Below are 25,195 nucleotides of genomic sequence, written 5' to 3' on the forward strand. Positions count from 1 at the left end.
AGAAAGCTCTGTCTCAAAAAAATGATACATTTTCGTTTGGGTACAGTGTTGCATGATCGCGCTATTGCATTCAACGTGCGACAGCGCTGAAAGCTGAATTGGTGGTAACAGGATTTGCCTATATCCGAGTCCGAGCTTGCTGTAAGATGCAAGCGTAAGTTTTATAAATGATGTAAACAACATGAAACCAATTGTAAAACTTTACCTTGGCTTTTTATTTCACTTCATACATAGTTTTTGGGGTAATTTATCAAAAAGCGAAGTTGAAGCCAGTAAAGTGATACAGTGAGAAAAAGGAAAGATGACCAAAGGGGTATTCAGAGCCCAGGGTCAGGGGGGGGGGGGACAAAAAACTTTTGGTCAGTTCTCTACTGTATTCAATCACTACCTTGCCAGGGGCTGATATATTCTAAGAACAAATGAAATGTGTTTAATTTTTTTTTAGATTTGATAACTCAGTAATTGAAAAAAATGTAATCCTAATTTGTTCACTTGCAATGAAAACCAACATGAGGGGTATATTTTTGGTGGCCATGCAGCTACTGAAGAAGCTAACAATGAACAGGCTAGAGGTCACCAATTCAGTTAAGGTGGCAAATAACTTTTAAATAGTTTTATTAAAAATCAATATGAAACACAGGAAAAAAAAGTCATCTTTAAACTTAATATAAATCAAATAATTATATTGTATATATCCTTTTAAAAAAAAGCTTGGAATAACTGAGAAAAAAACTTTAATAATACAAAAAAATGTAAATCTTAAATTGTTCCATTGCAATGAAAAACTAGCACCAGCTTTTCATTATTGGTGACGTGTAGCTACTGAGACCTCTGTATGGTCTAGTTCAATTAAGGTGGCAAACAATTTTTTAAATAGTTTTATTAAAAAAATATTCAACTTAATGCAGATATAGACCAAATTATTCAAATGTTATATATTCTTATATAAAAAAAAGCCCTATATTCTTTAACATGTTCATATTATTTTCAAAGTCATTTTCAATATTTTTAAATCTGCAGCTTTCATTAAACAATAGCTGATAAACCCACCATGAAGTTCAGTATTCAGGTCCTTCCTGTAAAGTGACAAGAGTATTTATTTAATTGTTCCATACGCAAATAGATTTGTATATTTATTAGTACAGGTATTTATATAGTGCCCACAATTTATACAGTGCTTTACATATTGTAAATTCATGTCAGCCCTTGCCCTCAAGGTGCTTACAATCTAACAAGAGAAAAACTCACCCAAGCTCAACCGATATATAGTATAGTTGGTGTGTAGAGTAGTCGGTGCTCTGGCTAATTAAGCTCACAAAAGATCCATTGAAAGTACAGGCTGTCGAGTTGCCGGCCTGTACTTTCTATGTAGATTACGATCTAAGGTCATTATTTCACATACAGATGTTAAGACCAATTTAGACTGGAACCAATTAACCTACCGGCATGTCTCTGGAGCATGGGAGGAAACTGGAGTACTGTACCTGGAGGGAGAATATGCAAACTCCATACATATAGGGTGCTGTCTGGAATTTGAAGGGCCCTAGTGCTGCAAGGCAAAAGTGCTGACCACGAAGTCAACTTGCAGCAAGTTATTCCAAGCTGGTTATACAGTATATCATGATCTGCTAATCTTATGTTCAGTCTGAATTGTGCAGGTTGGTGACAGATTTCATTTTAAGGGATATATAGTAGGTCTGATGGCAGTAGAGTCAGCAGTGATGAATCACCATCCGTTCTATATTAGGATGTAATTATCAGAGACTGGATTCTGGTAACTGTAGGCTGTAGTCTAGGGCTGACATCGGAGTGTAATCATGCATCAGTTAGTGTTATGCCAGTAACCAGGCAAGATTCTCTTTACTTAATGACAGTAACTCTACACAACCACTGTAAGTGATGCTTTCAGCCCGGATGAGGTTTCCTTAGCTGGGTGCTTCAGGTGTAATTATTGTTTCCACCATCGCCCTTCAATACCTGCAGACAGGACAGAAGATTGCTCTATGCTCCCGTGATATGACTTCAGAGGCTGGCAGGTAAGAGGTGCTTATTTGTACAGCTGTCAGTGAACAGCTATCATCCAACCTTCATCTGGATGCTACTAATGAGCTACATTGGCTTGTATACAACATTGACCATTTAGAGCATCCTTGTAATAAGCAGACTATACTAAACTCCATGAGTTCCAAGTACAAGCCTTATAGCAATATGCAAATATTTTAAATGAAAGGATTTGTTACTTTGTCTACCAGAATCCAGATTTATAAATGTGGGCAGTCTTTTGCTTTCCCAGCATTTTGTAGGAGATAATTAATTTCTGCAGGGATAAATGCATTAGTTTGCTAGCCTTCAAGTATCTATTGGATAGAAGGTTTAGCCCCACCTATCAAGATTTATTGCTCTGTGTGTTCTAATTGAGAAGATCCCCCTCAATTTCTACTTGTGACTTTATCATTGAAAATGAAAGGGGGGAAATCCAAATTTTTTGTCCTTTTCCCCGGACAAGGGGTTAGGGGAAATCACACAATAGGGACACCTTATCTGAGGACAACAGTCTAAGCGGGGAATTCCCCTTATTTTAGGAGATTTCCTGTGTCTCTGGGACAGGAAATGAAGATTTCCCCAATGTTACATAGACAGCCTGGCAGTGTTTTAACCCTTCTCTATCCAAAACAAAAAAATGTAGCTATACGTTAACTTGAAGGCACTTGTACATATACGGTGGTTTGGAAGATGCAAAATCTTGTTTTGTAGAACATACATGACATAAGAATGGATGACCATACCGGCTGAGCACAGGTGTTTATGCACTCTGCAGGCACCCGCAGCATCAATTTCATCCCTGGGTAACAATAAAGATTATTCAAAAGTGTTTCCTACCAGTATGGGGGTGACTGCATGGGTTTGAGGGGCTCACTTACATACCATTATCCACCAGCAACAACCATTTTGCCTGGATTGGGTAATAAATATCTTATGTCTGTGGTTATGCAAAGATGCATCCAAAGAAATCTCCTCTAAAGTATAGAAGTGCCTATAGAAATGTAATTGATCGAATGAGTTGGAAATGTTATTCCTTAAATATATTTTGTAATGTTAGTGTTGTAATTGTACAATTATTTGATATCTTCTGTGTCAAGGTTTTAATTTTCCCAACTGCTTTAGCGCTGAAGAACAGATTTGAATTTTTGATATTCTCTCAACACCTTCCAAGTAGCCTATGTGTGAGTGTGCTGCTCCTGACTGTCAGCTTCTTGGGCCAAGAGCAGTTTCATGCATGTGATGTGATCCAGTTCAGTAACCCATTCAAGAAAAATGGGAACCTCCTGAGCACCGATTATGAACTTGGGCAGCATTGGAACAGTAATGTCAGTGACCCTGGTATAGATTGCAAAGATATTATCCCAGAGTGTGTTAACAAGCGTGAAAGTCCACCAAATATGCATGGGTTTGGAGGGACTCACTTACATACCGTTATCGCCCACAACAACCGTTTTGCCTGGATTGGGTAATTGTCTTATGTCTGTGGTTATGTGAAGGCACATACACAGCAATCTCGTCTAAAATTGTGGCTTGAAATTTAATTGATCGAATGAGTTGGACATTTTATTCTTTAAATCCAAATATTCTAACACATTCTTTAGATATCTTCTCTGTCAGTGGATTTGTGTGTGATAATCTTTCTATTGTTTAGACATGTGCTTGGTTAATTGTGATAAAGTCAAAAAGCTTAGACATTCAACTCTTAAGCCATCCATACATGGATAGAATTTCAGACGGTTCATCAGCCAAATTTTGATCATGTATGAGCAGGCTGATTGTAAAGAAGTCAGTCTACCGATCAATTGTTTTCCTGCTTGATCAGTGCCGCTGGCTATAGCCGGCAGTGCTGATTGGTGTATTCAGGCTGCAGGGAAGTCTGCACTTTGTCAGAATACAATAGCTCAGCAGGAAGATTTCCCCATCTTCATCGAATGTGTGGATGGAGGAACAGAGTCCCTTTTTTAACGCTTAGCCCGTTGATTGAAAAAAAAAAAAAAGAATTGTATACAGCTGTGCTCATAAGTTTACATACCCTGCAAAATTTATGATTTTTTTTTTTGGCCATTTTTTAGAGAATATGAATGATGACACAAAAACTTTTCTTTCACTCATGGTTAGTGTTTGGCTGAAGCCATTTATTATCAATCAACTGTGTTTACTCTTTTTAAATCATAATCACAACAGAAACTACCCAAATCCAAAGTTTACATACCCCAGTTCTTAATACCGTGTATTGCCCCCTTTAACATTAATGACAGCTTGAAGTCTTTTGTGGTATTTGTGGATGAGGCTCTTTATCTTCTCAGATGGTAAAGCTGCCCATTCCTCTTGGCAAAAAGCCTCCAGTTTCTGTAAATCCTTGGGCTGTCTTGCATGAACTGCATGTTTGAGATCTCCCCAGAGTGGCTCAATGATGTTGAGGTCAGGAGACTGAGAATGGCCACTCCAGAACCTTCACTTTATCCTGCTGTAGCCAATGACAGGTTGACTTGGCCTTGTGTTTTGGATCATTGTCATGTTGGAATGTCTAAGTACACCCCATGCGCAGCTTCCTGGCTGATGAATGAATGAATGTTTCCTCCAGTATTTTTTGATAACATACTGCATTCATCTTGCCATCAAATTTCCTGTGCCTTTTGTAGCTCACACATCCCCAAAAACATCAGCGATCCACCTCTGTGTTTAACAGTAGGAATAGTGTACCTTTCATCATAGGCCTTGTTGACTCCTCTCCAAATGTAGCGTTTGTTTGTGGCCAAAAAGCTCGATTTTGGTCTCATCACTCCAAATGACTTTGTGCCAGAAGGTTTGAGGTTTGTCTTGTGCTGTTTGGCATATTGTAAGCGGGATACTTTGTGTCATTTGTGTAGTAATGGCTTTTTTCCGGCGACTCGACCATGAAGCCCATCTTTCTTCAAGTGCCTCCTTATTGTGCTTTTTGAAACAGCCACACCACATGTTTTCAGAGAGTCCTGTATTTCACCTGAAGTTATTTGTGGGTTTTTCTTTTGCATCCTGAACAATTTCCTGGCAGTTGTGGCTGAAATTATAGTTGGTCTACCTAAACGTAGCTCTCATGATTGGCTGGCAAACATTCAAGGGTATACCCTTTATCGCAAGGATAGAGAGGGTAAATAAAGGGGGAGGGGTATGCCTATATATCAAGAATAATGTACAAGTGAATGTGAGAGATGACATCACTAAGGGAACTAGGGAGGAGGTGGAATCCTTATGGGTAGAGCTCCAAAGGGATGAAGCTAAGGGGAAAATAATACTGGGAGTATGCTATAGGCCCCCTAACCTGAGGGAGGAAGGGGAGACAGATCTCCTATCACAATATTGATTAGCAGCAAGGATGGGAAGTGTTATAATGGGGGATTTTAACTATCCAGACATAGACTGGCCGGAGGGAACCGTGCATTCATCTAAGGCTCGCCAGTTCCTAAATGTCTTGCAGGACAATTTTATGGGTCAGGTGGTGGACGCACCAACTAGAAATAAAACGTTACTGGATCTACTGATTACCAACAATACAGACCTGATCACGGATGTGGAAATATAGGGCAATTTAGGTAACAGCGATCACAGGTCAATTGGCTTCAGTATAAATCACACAAATAGGATACATAAGGGGAATACAAAGACACTGAATTTCAAAAGAGCCAACTTCCCTAAACTACGAACCTTGCTAGAAGGCATAAATTGGGATAAAATATTAGGAACAAAGAACACAGAGGAGAGATGGGTTTGCTTTAAGAGCATATTAAATAAGGGCATTAGCCAATGCATCCCATTGGGTAATAAATTTAAAAGAGCGAACAAAAGTCCTGGATGGCTTAACTCCAATGTAAACATGCATATAAAAGCAAAGGAGAAGGCCTTCAAAAAATACAAGGTTGAGGGATCATCATCAGCATTCAGACTTTATAAAGAATGCAACAAGAAATGTAAGGGTGCAATAAGGACAGCTAATCTCCCAAGAAATTCTTTAAGTATGTAAACAGTAAAAGAGGGAGGACAGACCATATTGGCCCCATAAAGAATGAGGAAGGACATCTGGTTACAAAGGTTGGGAGGATTGGGAGATGGCGAAGGTATTGAATTTATTCTTCTTCTCAGTGTTCACGAGGGAATCGGGGGAGAGGGGGGACACATCACAGGAAGCACCTCCATGGTTAACAGAGGACAGAATTAAAATTAGACTTGGGAAACTTAACATTAGTAATGAGAATGGTATCATTATCCTTCTTGCCAAACCAATCTATTAACCTTCTATATGGAGGTGAGTTGCCATCTAGATAAAGGAAGGCCCGTAGACGTGGTGTATCTGGATTTTGCAAAAGCATTTGACACCGTTCCCCATAAACATTTACTGTACAAAATAAGGTCCGTTGGCATGGACCATAGGGTCAGTACATGGATTGAAAACTGGCTACAAGGGCGAGTTCAGAGGGTGGTGATAAATGGGGAGTACTTGGAATGGTCAGGGGTGGGTAGTGGGGTCCCCCAGGGTTCTGTGCTGGGACCAATCCTATTTAATTTGTTCATAAACGACCTGGAGGTTGGGGTAAACAGTTCAATCTCTGTATTTGCAGACTAAGCTGAGCAGGGCAATAACTTCTCCGCAGGATGTGGAAACCTTGCAAAAAGATCTGAACAAATTAATGGGGTGGGCAACTACATGGCAAATGAGGTTCAATGTAGAAAAATGTAAAATAATGCATTTGGGTGGCAAAAATATGAATGCTTCTATATACTGGGGGGAGAACCTCTGGGGGAATCTAGGCTGGAAAAGGACCTGGGGGTCCTAGTAGATGATAGGCTCAGCAATGGCATGCAATGCCAAGCTGCTGCTAACAAAGCAAACACAATATTGGCATGCATTATAAGAAGGGGATCAACTCCAGAGATAAACCAATAATTCTCCCGCTCTACAAGACTGTGGTCTGGCCACACCTAGAGTATGCTGTCCAGTTTTGGTTACCAGTCCTCAGGAAGGATGTACTGAAAATGGAGCGAGTACAAAGAAGGGCAACAAAGCTAATAAAGGGTCTGGAGGATATTAGTTACGAGGAAAGGTTGCGAGCACTGAACTTATTCTCTCTGGAGAAGAAACGCTTGGGAGGGGATATGATTTCAATATACAAATACCATACTGGTGACCCCACAATAGGGATAAAACTTTTTTTTGCAGAAGGGAGTTTAACAAGACTCATGGCCACTCATTAAAATTAGAAGAAAAGAGGTTTAACCTTAAACTACGTAGAGGATTCTTTACTGTAAGAGCGGCAAGGATGTGGAATTCCCTTCCACAGGCGTGGTCTCAGCGGGGGGAATTGATAGTTTCAAGAAACTATTAGATAAGCACCTGAACGACCGCAACATACAGGGATATACAATGTAATACTGACATATAATCACACACAAAGGTTGGACTTGATGGACTTGTGTCTTTTTTCAACCTCACCAACTATGTAACCGTGGTTTGGTTTCAACAGAACCCCTCATTTTACACTTCTTGATTAGAGTCCAGAAACTCATTGACCTTTTATACACACACACACTAATTACAAGCAAACAGATCACAGGTGAGAGTAGTTACCTTTTACTAGCCATTCAAACCCATTTGTGTCAACTTGTGTGCATGTTATCAAGCCAAAATCACCAGGGTAAGTAAACTTTTGATTAGGGTCATTTGGGTAGTTTCTGTTGTGATTATTATTTAAAAAGAGTAAACACAGTTGATTGATAATAAATGGCTTCAGCCAAACACTAACCATGAGTGAAAGAAATGTTTGTGTTATCATTCATATTCTCTGAAAAATGGTCAAGAAATCATAAATTCTGCCAGGGTATGTAAACTTATGAGCACAACTGTATTGACTGCTTTACAAGGGTTTTTGTTCAAGTCAACTGTAAGTGTTCAGTGTGACTCTCCAGAGATACTCTGGTGTAAATTAGTATCTCTGTTGTGATCATACATATTGTAAGTGCTGATATACTAAAGGAGTAGAGCTTGTTCATTTTACAAAAACAATTTTCCACTTGAATTACTGAATAAAGTAAAGTTGTGTGAAAACTGACTTTGCAAAGAATACCCAATCATAATCATACTGTGTTCCTTTTTTCCATCTCATAAAGTTGTGAGGTATGAAATACCCAATCATGTACAAGCAAAAGAAAAAAAAAGGACTTTACAAGATGATTAAAGTCAGCATAGTGTCATGGTTGAGTTAATGCCAAAGAGCTCCTTTTTGGTCTCATCTGACCACAGCACTTTCTCCCAATCCTTCTCTGAATCATTTAGATGTTCATTGGCAAACCTCAGACTGGCCTGTATATGTGCCTTCTTGAGGAGGGGGAATCTGAGGGTGCTGCAGGATTTCAATCCATGGCTGCATATTGTGTTACCAATGGTTTGTTTGGTGACTGTGGTCCCAACTGCCTTGAGATCATTCACAAGCTCCTCTCATGTAGTTCTGGGCTGATCCCTCACTTTTCTCATGATCATCCTTACTCCATGAGGCAAAATCTGGCATTGAGCTCCAGACTGAGGGCAATTGATAGTTATTTCTTCCAACAGTTGTCTCCTCCTCACCAAGCTTCTTGCTGATGGTCTTGTAGCCCATTCCAGACTTGTGCAGGTCTACAATATTGTCCCTGATGTCCTTTGACAGCTCTTTGGTCTTCCCCATGATCGTGAGGTTTGAATGGAAGAAAGAGATTCTGTGGACAGGTGTCTTTTATACACATAACGAGTTGTTGTTAGAAGCACCTTCTTAAATTGACAGGACTAATCTGTGCACCACATGAGCACATACTGTAGCCAGTCTGTGGGAGCCAGAATTATTGTTGGTTGGTAGGGGATCAAATACTATTTCCTGACGCATCATGGCAGCACACACACTGGGTTGTGACTCCGCCCCCACAACCTGATAGGACTGATTAGCTATAAGTTTTGAAGAGGAGCCCCTCGCTGCATTCTCCTTTTTTTTCCTCACCTGTTAGGACTGACCAGGAAATAGCAGGGACCTCTTACCGCTTCGCCCCAGCTAGGATCAGCCTCTCCTAGTTGGAAGCCCTGACTGTACAGTCTCTAAATGAGCTTTATGCAGGGACCCCACTCTGATGGTCTCAGGGGAGTTTCATCATCCTTTTTACAAGCCTTAAACAGGCTTACATTATCATGCAGCGGCCTTCCAATTTTTCACTTTTATATGTTCATTTTTCGTTTTTATTTTACCTCATTTTCTTATCTTTTTCCTCTGCTGAGTCTTTTAGTCCTCCAGGCGCTTTGACCTTCCCAAGATGGCGGCCGCGATCGGCACTTGGGCACCACCGGAAGTGATGCAGGCATTCATCTCCCTTCGCCAGTATCTAAGATGGCGCCGGGTGCCGCGGACCACTACAGCGTATGCGCGGTACGCGTGTCACTTCCGGCGCGACGGCGGTCTATTTAAAAAATGTGTTTATGCTGTATGACTGCACAGGCTATTGCTCTGCATCCAGGACGCTCGCACTCTGCTTCTCTCCACATCTCCTATTGCTGCCACTGCTTACTAACTGCCTGCTGACCCGGTAAGACTTTCTCTTTTCTCATTTTTCATGGCTATTTATATGTAGAGGCTAATGCATGCAAAAAACACTGTACTGAGCTTCACGGGGTTAACCCCTTCCTTCACAGATACACTCTGTCTTTTACTCATGGAGGCTGCTGCCCCAGCAGACCATCCACAGCCAGTAAGGTAAGAGGCATCATGTCTGGTAAGTAGTGAAGAGGAGTAAAAGAGAGCCATGCCACTAATATCACTTTATCCTGATAGCCCTGGCAGGTAGTCAAAATCATCTCAATCCAAACGGAAAGAGATCCCCTTCAAGACATTCACACTCAGAAGAAGCAGGTCAAGGACTTCCTCCCACCATCACAGTAAAACATCATCCTCCCACCAATCACAACCTGCCCACCATAACCCACCTGCTGCCAACGCCTGCTGGATTTGTGGAGCACAAGCCCTTCCTAACAAATTGGCTTGTCAAACGTGCTGAAGAAGCCACCAGGGATAGGGAATCGGATGCATTGGAAGCATCAAACATAATCAGAGAATCTGTTAAAGAATCAATTCTACAGGTATTAGCCACAGAACCAGTTAGGTCAGTGCAAAGCACATCAGCAACAGTCACCTGCGTACCGCGAGAATCAGACGAATCATCAGTAGAAGAGTATTCGCCAGTGTCAGTTGGGTTTGATTTTGCTTTAATAGATCCCTTTGCGAAGTCAGTAAAAGAGGCAATTGGTTGGGAAGAACAAAAGGAATCGTCCCGCAAGCTCAGAAAATATTTCCCTAACCTAAAAAGGAATCCAGAAACCTTTTCCGTTTATCGATGAACTCGAGGAGTTAATTAAAGACGAGTGGCAAAAACCTGACAAGAAGTTCAGCCTAAACAATAGGAAAGCTATATCCTTTAAGGGAACCAGCCGTAAACCCACTTATCATGGCTCCTGTAGTAGACGCATCATTAATGCGTCTCGCCAGACATGTGACATTGGCAATAGAAGACGTAGTGACTTTCAAGGATGTCCTGGACCGGAAAATTGACCTCTATCTCAAAAAAGCCTATTCAGCAGCAGGAGGAGCATGCAGACCAGCTATCACATTAGCAGCAGTTGGCAGAGCAATTAGTAGCTGGACCTCTAATATTGAAAAACTACTGGCAGAAGCAGCTGATCAAGAGAGAATCGTATCTGCCTTACAGGAACTCAGCCTAGCAGGGGACTTCGTAGCCGAGGCATCAGTAGATATAATAAGATCGGCAGCAAGGGCGATGCTGTCTTCGGTCATGTCCAGGAGAGCCTTATGGTTAAAGCCGTGGGTAGCAGATACGGCTTCCAAACCAAAATGGTGTAGGATCCCATATGACGGAACCAACCTGTTCGGCCCTAAGTTAGACCTCGCCATCTCGAAGGTCACAGGGGGAAAATCGGGTCTTATTCCATCTGACCGAAGACCGAAACAGAATATTCCCCCCTTTAGACGCAATCTTCCAGAACGTTACCGAGAAGCCAGATCATATAGACCAGGCAAGGAGTTTAAACGAAATTGGCGTAATACCCAATCATCCTTCTTGAGGACACAGAAGCCCAAAGCCCCTATTACAGGGGATCAGCAGAAGTCGTTTTGATGGCACATCTGCCCAGCCTGTGTTAGTGGGGCAAGGCTCAGCCTGTTTACACAGGTGTGGGTAGAACATATAAAAGATCCTTGGACAATATCCACAGTCCGAGAGGGCCACAAATGGAGTTTCAAATACAGAACCCCCAGAGATCACTTCCTAAACACCCGACTACCATCATCTCTTCCAAAGCGAAAACTTCTAATCAAATATGTACTAGAATTACTGCAGAAACATGCGATTACAGAAGTTCCTCAACATCAGAAAGGCAAAGGCTTTTACTCTCCCCTTTTTCTTGTCAAGAAAAAGACAGGGGACCTTCGTCTGGTTCTAGACCTAAAGATCCTCAACAGAATGATACTAGTAGAGTCCTTCAAAATGGAGAGTCTCCAATCTATCCTACTGGCAATAAATACAGGAGACTGGATGCTATCAATAGATTTATGCGACGCCTATCTCCACATTCTTATACACAAAAATTTCCAAAAATACATTCGGTTTGCAATCGGGCAACAACATTTTCAATTTCGGAGTCTCCCGTTTGGGATATCTACGGCACCCAGAACATTTACAAAAATCCTGCTTCCAATCATAGCATACCTGAGAGAGAAAGGACTAATGCCTTGTTTCCACTGAGCGGATCGGTTCGGGTCAATACAGTTTGAATGGCCTAGAATGGTCCAGTCTATTCTGGTGAGCGTTTCCACTGCAAGTGGGACCACAAGGGGCCATACAGGGTTTAGAATAAATGCCTCAGCATAGCACAGCAGAGGGTTTTCTGTCAGCCAATCAGTGGAATGTATCGTAGCTCCGCCCTAACCGAACCGTTCCATTTTCTATGGCCCCACATCTGAAGCAGGACCCTGAATGATACGGTTCGGTTCAGTTGTATGGGCCGCTTTCACAATGGAAACACCCAAAATAGCGTACCGAACCGAACCGATCCGCTCAGTGGAAACAAGGCACTAGAGTCCACCACTATCTCGACGATATCTTACTCTTGGCCAACAGCCAACAGTTACTTCTCCAACATCGGGAAATACTAATATCCACATTACATCAATTCAGATGGATGATAAATTGGAAAAAAAGCAGTCTGGAGCCAACCCGATCAATGATCTTTTTGGGAGCAGAACTCGACACCAATGCCAACACGGTGGGCCTCCCTCAGGAAAAAATGGGACATTTGGTCCAGAACATAAAAAAAAACTAATGGAATCAAGACACCTATCTGCCAGAACATGTCTCAGCATACTGGGGTCCATGTCTGCCACATTTCCAATGGTCCGTTGGTCCCAGTGGCATACAAGGACATTCCAGATATAATTCCTGAAACAATGGAATGGAACATCCAATGAGTCAACGAATTTTCATCAACCAATCAGTGAAACAGTCTGCATGGTGGTGGACGCGAACCAGCAATTTAAAGCGTCATCGACATATATTGTGCCCCCTCAGCCGTAAATAGTCACGTCGGACGCCAGCCTACAAGGTTGGGGAGCACATTACCAGGATCAAGCGGCACAAAGCCGTTGCTTTTCCCTGGGCGTGGTATCAAACATTCTAGAACTCAGGGCCGCTTTTTAGGCTCTCCTAGCATTCAGGCCATCTCTAACAGGAAAGAGTGTATTAGTACGCATGGACAATATGGTGGCAGTGAACTACATCCAGAGGCAAGAGGGCACCCGGAGCAGTGCTCTCATGCAGGAGGTACGTCCTATCCTCGACTGGGCTCAGATCCATTTGGAAGACCTGAAAGCAGTGTATGTCCCGGCAGGGCAGAACCAACTGGCGGACGATCTAAGTCGAATGTTCATCTCGAACAACGAATGGTCACTAAGTCAACAAGCCTTTTCCCTTCTAACACGCAAATGGGGAATTCCCAATATCGATTTGGCAGCAACTCCAATGAACAAGTGTGCCAATTTCTTGGCGAGAGTTGCCTATCCAACAGCACTGGGGGTCGACTGCCTCCATCATCAGTGGAGTTTCCGTTTAGGTTACATATTCCCTCCAATCCCCTTAATAGCCAGGTTCCTAGCCAGGCTGAGGAACTCAACATCCACGGTGATTGTGGTAATACCGTTTTGGCCGAGGAGGCCATGGTTCACAACCATCCTACAAGTGAGTACAGAGAACCCATTACTCCTTCCGGTGACCCCAGACCTACTCTCACAGGGCCAGTTCCTACATCCAGCACCAGAAAAGTTACACCTAATGGCTTGGAAGTTGAAAGGGAGAGGCTTCTAGATCAGGGTTGCTCACTAAGGGTGGTGGCCACCTTACAACAGGCAAGGAAGAAGTCTACAAACGGCACATATAACAGAATTTGGGAAAGATTCAATACGTTGGCACAAGAACAGTCCTGGGACCCACTTTCTCCTACAGTGTCACAAGTTCTTGAATTTTTACAATTAGGCCTGGAAAAGGGGTTAGGTTCAAGCACCCTAAAAGTTCAGATATCTGCCTTATCGGCCATGATGGGAATTAAATGGGCCTTCAATCCTCTTATAATCCAATTCCAAAGAGCAGGCTTGAAACTAAGACCACCTAGAAAGCCAACCTTCCCGACCTGGGATTTAACAATAGTTCTGGAAGCCTTATCGAAAGAACCGTTTTTTCCTCCGGCATCAGTGTCCGTCTTGGATCTAACCCTCAAATTAACCTTCTTAGTAGCAATAACTTCTGCAAAAAGAGTGTCTGAGCTGCAAGCACTTTCAATAAAAGAGCCTCATTTACGGTTCTATCCTGATAGAGTTGTATTAACACCATCTGAACAATTCATACCAAAAGTGGTTTCTGCTTTCCATTTCAATCCGGAGATCAGTTTACCAGTTTTTCTCACTAAACAAGGGATGCCACATCCACTAGATATTAAATCACTAATTTCTTCATATCTGGAGGCCACAAAACCATTCAGGAAAACAGAAAACTTGCTAGTCATACCATATGGCCCTAGAAAAGGCCAGGCAGCTTCTTCCAGGACAATAGCCTCTTGGCTAATTAAGATCATTAAAAAAGCATATGCAATCCAGCTTCTTCCAATACCTAACGACCTAAAGGCTCATTCGACCAGGGCAGTGGCGACCTCTTGGGCAGCGTACTGTAGAGTGTATCCAGAAACGATCTGCAAAGCAGATCGTTCATGTCTCACTACAAAATAGATCCGGCTCGTTTAACAACTGTTGAATTCGGGAGATCGATCATTAAAGCAAATTCTTCCATATCCTGTGAATAAAATAAAGTCTTCTTGCAAAGCACCCACCCATGTAGCGAGTTATTTCCCAGTGTGTGTGCTGCCATGATGCGTCAGGAAAACGGAAAATTGTATACTCGCCTTTCCGTAATTTTCCTTTCCTGACGCATCTCATGGCAGCATACAGATTCCCTCCCGTCTAAGGTGATCGATACTGAGAATGCAGCGAGGGGCTCCTCTTCAAAACTTATAGCTAATCAGTCCTATCAGGTTGTGGGGGCGGAGTCACAACCCAGTGTGTGTGCTGCCATGAGATGCATCAGGAAAGGAAAATTACGGTAAGGTGAGTATACAATTTTCCATTTTTTACTCACTGAACTGCAACTCAATTTATAACATTTGTGTGATGTGTTTTTTCTGTATTTTTGGTTGATTATCTGTCATTAGCATTTAAAATACACCTATGATAAAAATTATAGACCCTTAATTTCTTTGTAAGTGGGCGTGTACACACACATACAATTTACATTTTCTCATCTTGTTTGATCAGGGGATTTCATAGGAACATGGATCAATGTAAAGCCCAATTCCAGACAAAACCCTTTTCTTTCAGGTTTGGAGATTTCTCCTCACTTTGTGTTCTGGTTACAGTGTTTACATAGACAGGAAATTTGGGGAAATCTTTTTAAAGGGCACAAAGACCGCAAAAACGTGAAGAGTAACATGTGGCTGGTTTCTGAAATATAAAAAAAATAGTCTACCTAAAAAGCGCTGAATAAAATAAATTTTGGTGTCTGTTGAATATGTTCCAGACGCTATATACAGCAACATTTCATATATTTTTAATAAAGGTTTTGTGCCTAGGTCTTACCTTTTTAAAGTGTATCTAAATCCTAAATACAAAATCTAAAATGTAATATATTGTAGCTCACCAGTCCCTTGATGTGGATGCTGTATTAGTTTCCCCATTTCAAGTTTTTTTTTTTTTTTTTTTGTTTGTTTGAGATATGAGTTCAGTGCACAGGAAGTGACAAGAACACTGGAATTCTGGCAGAATTAACATGTATTTTTCTGTACTTGCAGAAAATGTACTTAGCCTGAAAAAAAGAAAACTGCAGCCACCACATCTGAGGACTGGTAAGCTGCAATATATTCAATGTTTTTTCTTGAGTTTGTATGTAGCTTAAATTATAACTGAAAGCAAAAACATTTTGTTTCCCATTTTTTTCCCCCATTTTTTTAGGTTTTGAATAAATTGGAGAGGGGTCCCCATTAGGAAGATTCACCCTCTCTATTTGTCTTGTTGATCTTTATTACCAAGAGTGAAAGTGAAAGAAAATCTAAAATTTTAAGTTGCCACTAGAACTAGTTCTGGTGGCTCTGGGGTTTCCCTCACTTTGGAGAAATGTTTTCTTTCTGCCTCTTGTGGCTATGGGACAGGAAGTGAATGGCAATCTCCCCAATTTGCTCTGGGGAGGGGAAGACACTCACTTCCTTTTTTTTTTTTATTTTAATTTTCGCCTTCCTTTCTACTATCTACTCTTCTATAAACCTCTACATCATATCTCCAAATCACAATTCTCATTCCACTACTCTCTTTATAAACAGGATTAGTACCTAGCTAACTGTTCACTTATTTGTAGACAAGCCCCATATTATAGCATCTGTATTTTAGCAGCCGTACTCACTGGCGGCCCGTCCATACGGCCCATCCCCCCTAATCCATGCGCCCGGCCCCTAATCTACGTGCAGGGCGCCGGATGCATGGATTCCAATGGGGTTTTTTTTTGAAGCACATGATTAGAGCCTGGAGGCTCTGAGCCCACCCAGTTGAGTGACAATAGCAAATTAATATTCCCTATTGTCTTCCCGATTCTCCTCTGGCTAATCGGGAAGCAGGTCCTGAGACCCGTCACCTGATTGGCTGAGAGGAGAAGCGATCCTATTGGCTTACGGAGGAGGAGGAGGAGGGAGAAGACGCAGGGGAAGCCACCGTGAAGCACATGAGGAGGAGACACAGGGTGAAGCCGCCGCCCGGAGGAAGCGCTGCCCGCGGCCTAGATGGGGTAAGTCACCGACCGACGGGGGGAGGGGTGCCTGTGACCCAACCTACTGACTAACCGACGGGGGGGGGTTGGTGCCTGTGACCCGACCGTCGACGAAGGAGGGGTGTGGCGACGGGTGGATTGTTTTCCGCCCCCCTGAAAAATATACCACCAGCCGCCACTGGCCATGCTAATATTGAACACCTGAGGATACCTTATGCATTGGGGGGGAGGTAGGGTAAGGTAGGGAAGTGGGGGAGTTGACCAGAGAAAAGAACAGTCTCCTTAAATATTACCAGCCTAAGGCAAGGTTTGATTTGCCCAACGGCTTTAGCTTTGAAGAAGAGATTTGAATTCTTCAGATTCTCTCAATACCTTTTAAAGCAGGCTATGTTTATCTGTCTAGCAGATTTTTTTTTGTTTAACCCAGTGGGCTGAATGAATAAAAGCTGAAGAGCGATCTCCCCCGCTGAGGTATTGTGTTCTGACAGGGGAACGGCTCCCTTGCCAGAACACACAGGTCATCGCTCTCAGCCATTGGCTAAGAGAGCTGATCGGATGCCGTTCGCCAGACATTTTTTGGTCATGCCCCTTTGACAGAAGTCAGACCGGCTGCTGTACACGCAGGACAAATGTCAGCTGGTTTCTATTGAACTGGCCAATACCGCCTGATATTCGGCCCGTGTGTATGGGGCTTTACTGGCAAGAAGTACTCGTGAGTTAAAAAGAAGGCCTTATCCCACTCCTCGGGGGGAGAGAGAGGTGCCTAGTTCTGTTGCCTTTGAATCTGTAGTTCCGCAGACCAGGGTGAATGCAAGACAAACAGATATTGTAAATGAAAGCAAAAGCATGTGTTGGGGGAGAGTAACAGATCTATGATAGGAGGGGAAATTTGGGGGGGGATTTGAGCTAAAAGGAAGGATTTGTGCTAGGCAGTGTTAATTTTGGCAGCAAATTTCGATTTAGTTTTAGTCTTAGTCTTAGGACTAAAATGGCATTTTAGTTTTAGTCCCATTTTAGTCTTCTGCAATTGTTTTAGTCGTATTTAGTCGACTAAATCTCCAGCACTAAAATGTCCTACGTTTTACTCGACTAAAATCTCCAGAACATTTTAGTGGACTAAAACAGATTTTAGTCCTCTAAAATCTAATGAGTGTAATTAAATTGTAATGCATTAGTTAACATTTCTCTACAATTTCCAAACTCATTACCGTATATACTGCTGGAGTGAAAAATATAATATGTTATTATTTATGGTATTGAGGTATGAACATGCACTACAGACCAGTGTTAATTTTGAAGTCATATTTCAATTTAGTTTTAGTCTTAGTCTTTTGACTAAAATGGCATTTAAGTTTTAGTCGTATTTTAGTCATCTCGATTGTTTTAGTTTTAGTCGTATTTTAGTTGACTAAAATAGTATTCATTTAGTCGACTAAAATGTTTTAGTCGATGAAATTAACACTGGTGCTAGGAAAGCTTGGGCAGAATGGGGGGGGGGGGGGCAGGAGGGGGGTAGTTGGGAGGGAGGGACGAGGGGCTAGTTTGGGCAATGAGGAGTGATTTGGTGCAGTTGGGGGGAAGGATTTATACTAGGAAGGGTCATTTGGGGGGGGGGGGGGGGGAGTGCTAGGAGGGGAATGCAGGGCAGAGGATTTGTGTGATAGGAGATGGGATTGGGAGGAGAATTTGTGCTAGTAGAGGTGATTCTGGGGGTAGGATTTATGCTAGGAAGGGTGATTTGGAGAGTTAGTATTTATGCTAGGAGGGGAGATCATTTTTGTTGGGGGGATTTGTGCTAGGAGGGGACATGTGAGGGAGAAGAGGATATGTACTAGAAGGGGTAGTTTTTTTGGGGGTATTTGTGCTAGGATGGGGGAACTGGGGGGGGGGGAAATATTTTTGCTGGGATGAGGGGGAATTCTGGCTTCCAGAGGGAATTTTATACTCAGGTGGGTTGAGCGTACAGATTGGTGCTGGAATGTTTTGTTTTTTTGAGGGACGGCAATTTTTGCTGAGACATGGTGCTAAGGTATTTTAGTGGGGTGCAGTTTCTTATCTTTGCCTTGGGCGCTAAATGATCTTGTCCCACCATTGCACTGTAATATTTACAATAAAATATTGAAACTGAAAGGGCAGTCCTTAAGCTCTAGACAAGTCAGATGATTTCCTCAGTCTAATGCAGGTAGGATGAACCATTTCCTCAATTTCCTTTCCCCAGTAATCACTGTAACATTATAGCTTTCTAGCAAGTCACGAGGTAAGAGGCTGCAGCAGAGGCTGACCTGTGACAGACGTTTCTGAATATATCTAAAAACTAAACCGAAACCAGGATTTACATAATTGTGTTATCCTTGAGCCAGCATCTTTATCCCGGAAGAATATACTGACTCTGAATAGTGCCTAAACAAGGAAGGTGCTATCCTTGTTTAGAAAAGTGAAATTAAGAAAATGAAAAAAGGGCTAATTAAAAGGAGATGTTTGGGGTATATAAAATTACAAACACACATAATTACACACTCATACTGTGATGCTGCAGCTGTCCCACGTCGGCTCCAACTCCCGAGAACTGAACAATCACATACCCGCTGATCACTTAGTTCTCAGTCTGCTAGAGTGGAGAGCAATGACTGTCAGTCACTGCTCTCTGCTCTGCTCCTCCAGCACTGGAGCACCGGGTTTGAGAGGGGGCGGGTGCAGCTGGCTTTGTCTCTCAGCCTTATGTTGACAGGCAGAGCCAGCTGTCAATCAGGCTTCTGGGTTGATCCCAACAACATTGACAATAGCCCAAAATCAGCAGAATACGTGTCACAAGAGTGCAGAATTGCACTTTTCTTTAATAGCTCTGAGTGTTACACTCATGCCGCGTACACACGAGCGGACTTTACGGCAGACTTTGCCCGGCTGACTTTGACGGACTTTATGACGGACTTTCTGAATGAACGGACTTGCCTACACACAATCCACCAAAGTCCGTCGAATTCGTACGTGATGACGTACGACCGGACTAAAACAAGGAAGTTCATAGCCAGAAGCCAATAGCTGCCCTAGCGTGGCTTTTTGTCCGTCGAACTAGCATACAGACGAGCGGACTTTTCGACCGGACTCGAGTTTGACGGATAGATTTAAAACATGTTTCAAATCTAAGTCCGTCCAACTTTTGAGAAAACAAAGTCCGCTGGAGCCCACACATGATCGAATTGTCCGGCGAAATCCCGTCCGCCGGGCAAAGTCTGCCGTAAAGTCCGACCGTGTGTACGCGGCATCACACATACCTTAGCATGCATGCATAATAAATCAGATGTTTGGTCCACTTTAACTTACAAATATGTTGTACTGCTGTTGGTAATGCTCCTAACATATGGTGTAATTTATATTGTAGGTCTTCCACTGACGTGAGCACTGACGATCCTCCCAAGTGGCCTTTGGTTAGGTCCTATATGTCCTCATATGAAGTAAGTCGTTATGTGCTTAAGTGCCAGAAGGAAAGAGACGATGCCCTCCGCAGAGAGGAGTCATCCAGGGACAAACTAAAACATCTTGAAGTTTCCACTCGCAGCCAGATCCAAGAACTAAAAAACAAAGTAAAGGACCTGACCAGTGAGAATAAAAGTCTTCACAGGACTGTGAAGAAACTGCGGACAGAGGTGGGTCTGGAGGGAAATCCCAAATTCAAAGGCAAAGTGACAAAGGATATCATCAAGGAACTGCATGAAATGCAGGATCAATGCTCCCAGCTGAAGGAGGATAACCAGCTGCTTTCTGTTCAGCTGCGGGAAATGGTCCCATCCATTGCTCAGAACCAAAAGCAGAAAGCAGAGCTGCAGACCCAGCTACAGGACACTAAAAACCAAATGCAAGGTCTATCAAATGAAAATGCCCATCTTTCTCAGCTTCTGCAAGAGAGTCGCAAAGAGAAAGAGGACATAGAGAGGACCTACCTCATGCTCAAAAAATCCATAGAAGATGCCAAGAAAGTTGTACACCGTTCTGTACAAACCACCACTTCTATCCCTGTAACTTTACAAACCACTTACAAGAAAGTTTCCAGAGAATCCTCTAGTTCTCAGACATCCCAGGTTTTTATGGAGAAGAAAAAGACCTCTTCGGAAGCAAGTATATCTCCTCCTTTCTCTGATGGCAGCACATCAAAGCCATATTACAAGACTGTGCGAAACCAGTCCTCATAGGCAACCATTTCCCTGCCTGTTCTTTGTACTTTCTTAATGTTAAAAGTGACCCTTTCCTTGTCCCATGCAGAGCAAATTGAAAGGATCACCTAACTCTCCACCCTTCCCCAAGCACTACACACTCCTGTATTCTCACCCCCATGCTACCAATCCCGTTTCCCTGCTCCCATGCCCCCCCTGATCCCATGCACACATAGGCTTTTAGAGAAGTTTAGAGGCAGGAAAAAAAAATGGCCAGCGTGTCCAGGAGCAGCAGAGTTTTGGCAGAGAAAAAGCTTGATGCTTCTAAATGCATCTAAATGCGTATTAACGCTATGCATGTTTAGCGCTTGAGTGTTAATTTCAGTGGCCAGAATAAATTGTTATTCTGGCTAATGAAATAAATTAAAGGATAAGTTAACCTTTATAAAAATTTTAAAAAGTACATCGTTTTGCAGGTAAAGAAATGTATTTGAGAGCAAGAAAAACACTGCTTCAGATAAGTGGACTCCTCCCACTGGTGTACGCCTTGGCTCGCCAGCCGTATATTAGCAAATATGAAGAGAATGGCTGCACACCGACATAACGAAAGTCCTTTTTTGTTATACAATCCCAATAAAATGCATGACACACACCACAAGAACAACAGCAGGTACAGAGGTTGATGCGTTTTACACAACTACATTGTGTTTACTATGAATAAGCACAATGTAGTTGTGTGAAACGCGTCCACCTCTGTACCGGCTGCTGTTCCTGTGGAGTGTGTCATGCATTTTATTGGGATTGCATAATAAGAAGGACTTTCGCTTTGTCAGTGTGCAGCCATTCTCTTCATATTTTGTAAAGAAATTTATTTACATTTAATATTTTCTTATTAAGTATTGCACCTACGATCTGCTGTAATATATTACATGTTTGGTTTTGGTTTTAATACGGCTTTATATGTGAATGTGTTAATAAAAACAAAGGCCATCAATTATATAAAATGTTAAATCATATCAAAGGTGAGCCACATCAGGCTCCTGCCGACTGACGGTGTACCTGTCTGTCCATACCTCTTACAGGCAGGCGGCTACTGAATGACAGGAAGGATCAATGAACTTCCTAAAACACTCATCAGTTCTCTCGTAGTTCATTGAGTACTGCAAGCTGTCAGCCACAATGGCTGACAGTAGTTGCAGTTCTCCCATTCATAGTAACCTGTTACTAAAGGTGAACTAATCCTTCAACGCCCAAATCAGTGGCGGCCGGTGGAAATTTTTTTTTGGGGGGGGGGGGGGCGGCGGCAAACAGTATGCCAACTGCCAACCCCCCCCCACCGTCAGTCGGTTGCTAGGTAGGTAGCACTTACCCCATCACCGGTGGCTTCCCCTGCTCGGCAGCAGCCTCCTGTTCTCCTGGTCATCACGGTTCTGTTTCCTCCCTCCTCCTCGGCAGCCAATCGGGAGCCTTATGTTTTTGGCCAATCAGAAAACGGGTCTCATGCCTGCTTCAGATTGGCCAAATTGAAAATCAGTGATTCAACAACGAATATTAATTAATTAATATTCGCTGTTGTAACACGCCTGGGTGGGTTCCTCTGTGACCTGAGCCCACCCTATTTTGAAGCCTATTAGAGCCTATGGCTTTAATCAGGTGCTTCAAAAAGAAAAAACCCTGGCCACTGTAATTCATGCACCTGGTGCCCTGAAAGGGTCCGGAACGCATAAATAGGGGGGTGGCCGCAGAGGCCATGGATAGATTCATGCTATGAATCTATCCATGGTGGGGCGGTGCCGGGGCGCCCCTAATGGACGGGCCACTACTGGCCCAAACACTTGACGCAGCTAAACACATTACACATTTTGACATGCTCAAGCGTTTTTTCTGCTAAAATGCACCACCAGGAGGAAAGAGATCTGGTAAAGATAGAAAAATGTCCAGTGTGCATGAGGCCATAGAGTGCCCCCACTCTGTATGAAGGAGCACAGGGGGCGCATTTACATTGTCAGTCGGGGGGGGGAGGGGAGTGTTAGATGTACTAGCAGATGTAAAGCAGTAGTAAACCGTGGTGGTTTAGAAAAAAAAACCTCCTTTAAGGCAATTGCATAATGTGCTACTGGTAGTAACAAATTAAAGCCAAACTCCAGTTAATACTTTATAAGCAGTTACAGCAAACAGTTTTTTTCCCTTTCGGATAAAGGTTTTACTTGAATAAATCTGTATCACAAGATGCAAATAGAAGAAAGAAAGATGATGCATGTAATAGAAAGGGAAGGGGTTTTGTAGAAAGAACTTTTTTTTTAACTGCTTCCTTTCCCCCACTATTTTTGTATTCACAGTATATTATATTGTTTGTTTTAACAAAAACAAAAGATCAAAATGTTCAAAATGAATGGCAAACTTTTTACATAACCCTAGATATAGTGGCTTGCTAGATTGTGAAAGCCCAGGAGCACCCTGACGTTGGGTATACATTACATAATTCTGACCACTGCATTGTTTGCTGAGCTGTACATTACATACTCCTAAATACTGCACCCTGTATACAGTACTAGGCTGTATAATACATACTCCTGACCTCTGCACTATGCAAGTTGGGCTGTAACAATATATACTCCTAAGCACTGCACGCTGCAAGCTGGGTTGTAAGATATATACTTCTGACCACTGAGCTTTGTACTCTGGGCTGTTTGATAGATACTTCTGAATACTGCGCTCTGCAAGTTGGACTGTATGAAACATACCTCTGACCACTGCATTTGGTAAGCTGGGCTCTGAATGCAGCACTCTGTACATTGTAATGTACTAGGTTGTACATTACACATTTCTGACTACTGCAGCTTTGTAGACTGGGCCGTACATACAGTACATGTTCATGATTGCTGCATCTCAGATAATAAGCAATTGTTTTGCAAGTTTGAAAATGACTTGCTAAGCTATTGCTAGACTTGCCAGGCTTCACAAGTTTGTTGAGCAAGTCTGCATTGCATTACTCCAGATCAACCTTCTTTGCAAACATTCTGCAAGTCTGCTGCAAATTCTGGTTCATTTGTGTTGTGCAATAGTCATCCCACCACAGGGGTCACTGTGGCTGAATTCTCAGGCTGTAGACTTGCAGAGCTCTTGCAGTAGACTTACCACTGCAACTTTGCTCCTGCTAGAGACTTGCAATTTCTGCTAGAGACATGCAAATTTGCTACAAATTGAAAAAGTTTCAACTAGAACTTGTGCTTCATGTGCTCTGCATGTGTGCAATTTGCCAGTAAAAATGTGCAGCAAGTTAACAAGACTTACATTTCAACACTGCCACAAATTTGTGGCAAGTTATCCTTACTATCTGGGATTTTGTATGCTGTTCCATGCATTGCATACTCTTGACCACTGTACTGTGTATGGTGTGCTGTACGTTGCACACTCCAGCATATAGTGTGCAGTGACCAAGAGTAATTAAAGCGGAAGTCTTTAGTTTAAAAGTTTGCATTCCAGCACAGATCCTGTATAACGGGATGACTTAACTCTTGTGCATTTGCAGGAGTGACATCATCCCACAATTTTTAAATTTGTAAATTTCAAAGGCCAGTATAAGGGAATAGTAGTGATAAAAAAAAGCACTTGTGGGTTTAACTTTGTAGCCTTTAAATAAAGTTGGTTGTAATTTTGTTTGTATATTTATTCATATAAATGTATACATGGGCGGCACAGTGGAGTAGTGGGTAGCACTCTCGCCTAGCAGTAAAAAGGGTCACTGGTTCGAATCCCAACCACGACACTACCTGCCTGGAGTTTGTATGTTCTCCCTGTGCCTGTGTAGGTTTCCTCCGGGTACTCCGGTTTCCTCCCACACTCCAAAGACATGCTGGTAGGTTAATTGGCTTCTGTCCAAAATTGGCCCTAGTATATGAATGTGAGTTGGGGACCTTGGATTGTGGGCGATGTATGTGTGGAGTGCTGCGTAAATTGACGGCGCTATATGGGTACCTTAAATAAATAATAATATAATAGATGAGCATCTTAATGAGACACAATGTACAGGGATAGGGACAATTGTAGACACGCACCCACACTCATTCAGGTTGAACTGGATGGACTGGTGTCTTTACTCAACCTTACTATGTAACTATATATATAGCAAACTGTATGTGTGGGTAGCACCATTGATCTAAAATGTCACAAACATGATCAAGAATTCCAATCAAATCTATGAAAAAGTATTCATACCCCTTGAAATTTTCCACATTTTGTCATGTTACAACCAAAAACGTAAATGTATTTTATTGGTATTTTATGTGATAGACCAACACAAAGTGGCACATAATTGTGAAGTGGAAGGAAAATGATAAATGGTTTTCCAAATTTTTTACAAATAGATATCTGAAAAGTGTGGCGTGCATTGTCTGGTGTGTTCCTTGGTCTTTAATGATGCTGTTTGTTCACTAAGGTTCTCTAACAAACCTCTAAGGGCTTCACAGAACAACTGTATTTTTTACTGAGATTAAATTACAGACAGGTAGACTCTATTTACTAATTAGGTGACTTCTGAAGGCAATTGGTTCCACTAGATTTTAGTTAGGGGTATCAAAGTAAAGTGG

At 42.4% G+C, this 25,195-nt stretch overlaps 1 protein-coding gene across 1 annotated transcript; it reads left to right on the top strand.

Moving 5' to 3' along the window:
• The first annotated feature begins 1,722 nt into the window (after positions 1-1,722).
• LOC141102561 (uncharacterized) lies at positions 1,723-21,173 on the top strand. Its single transcript, XM_073591477.1, has 3 exons — positions 1,723-2,036; positions 15,494-15,547; positions 19,838-21,173. Exon 3 carries the CDS (start codon positions 19,896-19,898, stop codon positions 20,643-20,645), a length of 750 nt encoding a protein of 249 aa, XP_073447578.1. The 5' UTR covers positions 1,723-2,036; positions 15,494-15,547; positions 19,838-19,895; the 3' UTR covers positions 20,646-21,173.
• The last annotated feature ends 4,022 nt before the right edge of the window (positions 21,174-25,195 follow it).

This window comes from Aquarana catesbeiana, linkage group LG07, assembly GCF_042186555.1.
Source record: "Aquarana catesbeiana isolate 2022-GZ linkage group LG07, ASM4218655v1, whole genome shotgun sequence".
Lineage (NCBI taxonomy): Eukaryota > Metazoa > Chordata > Amphibia > Anura > Ranidae > Aquarana > Aquarana catesbeiana.

Bases quoted from the DNA above. Each gene is read 5' to 3' on its own strand.
- LOC141102561 (XM_073591477.1), top strand. From the start codon at position 19,896: ATGTCCTCATATGAAGTAAGTCGTTATGTGCTTAAGTGCCAGAAGGAA.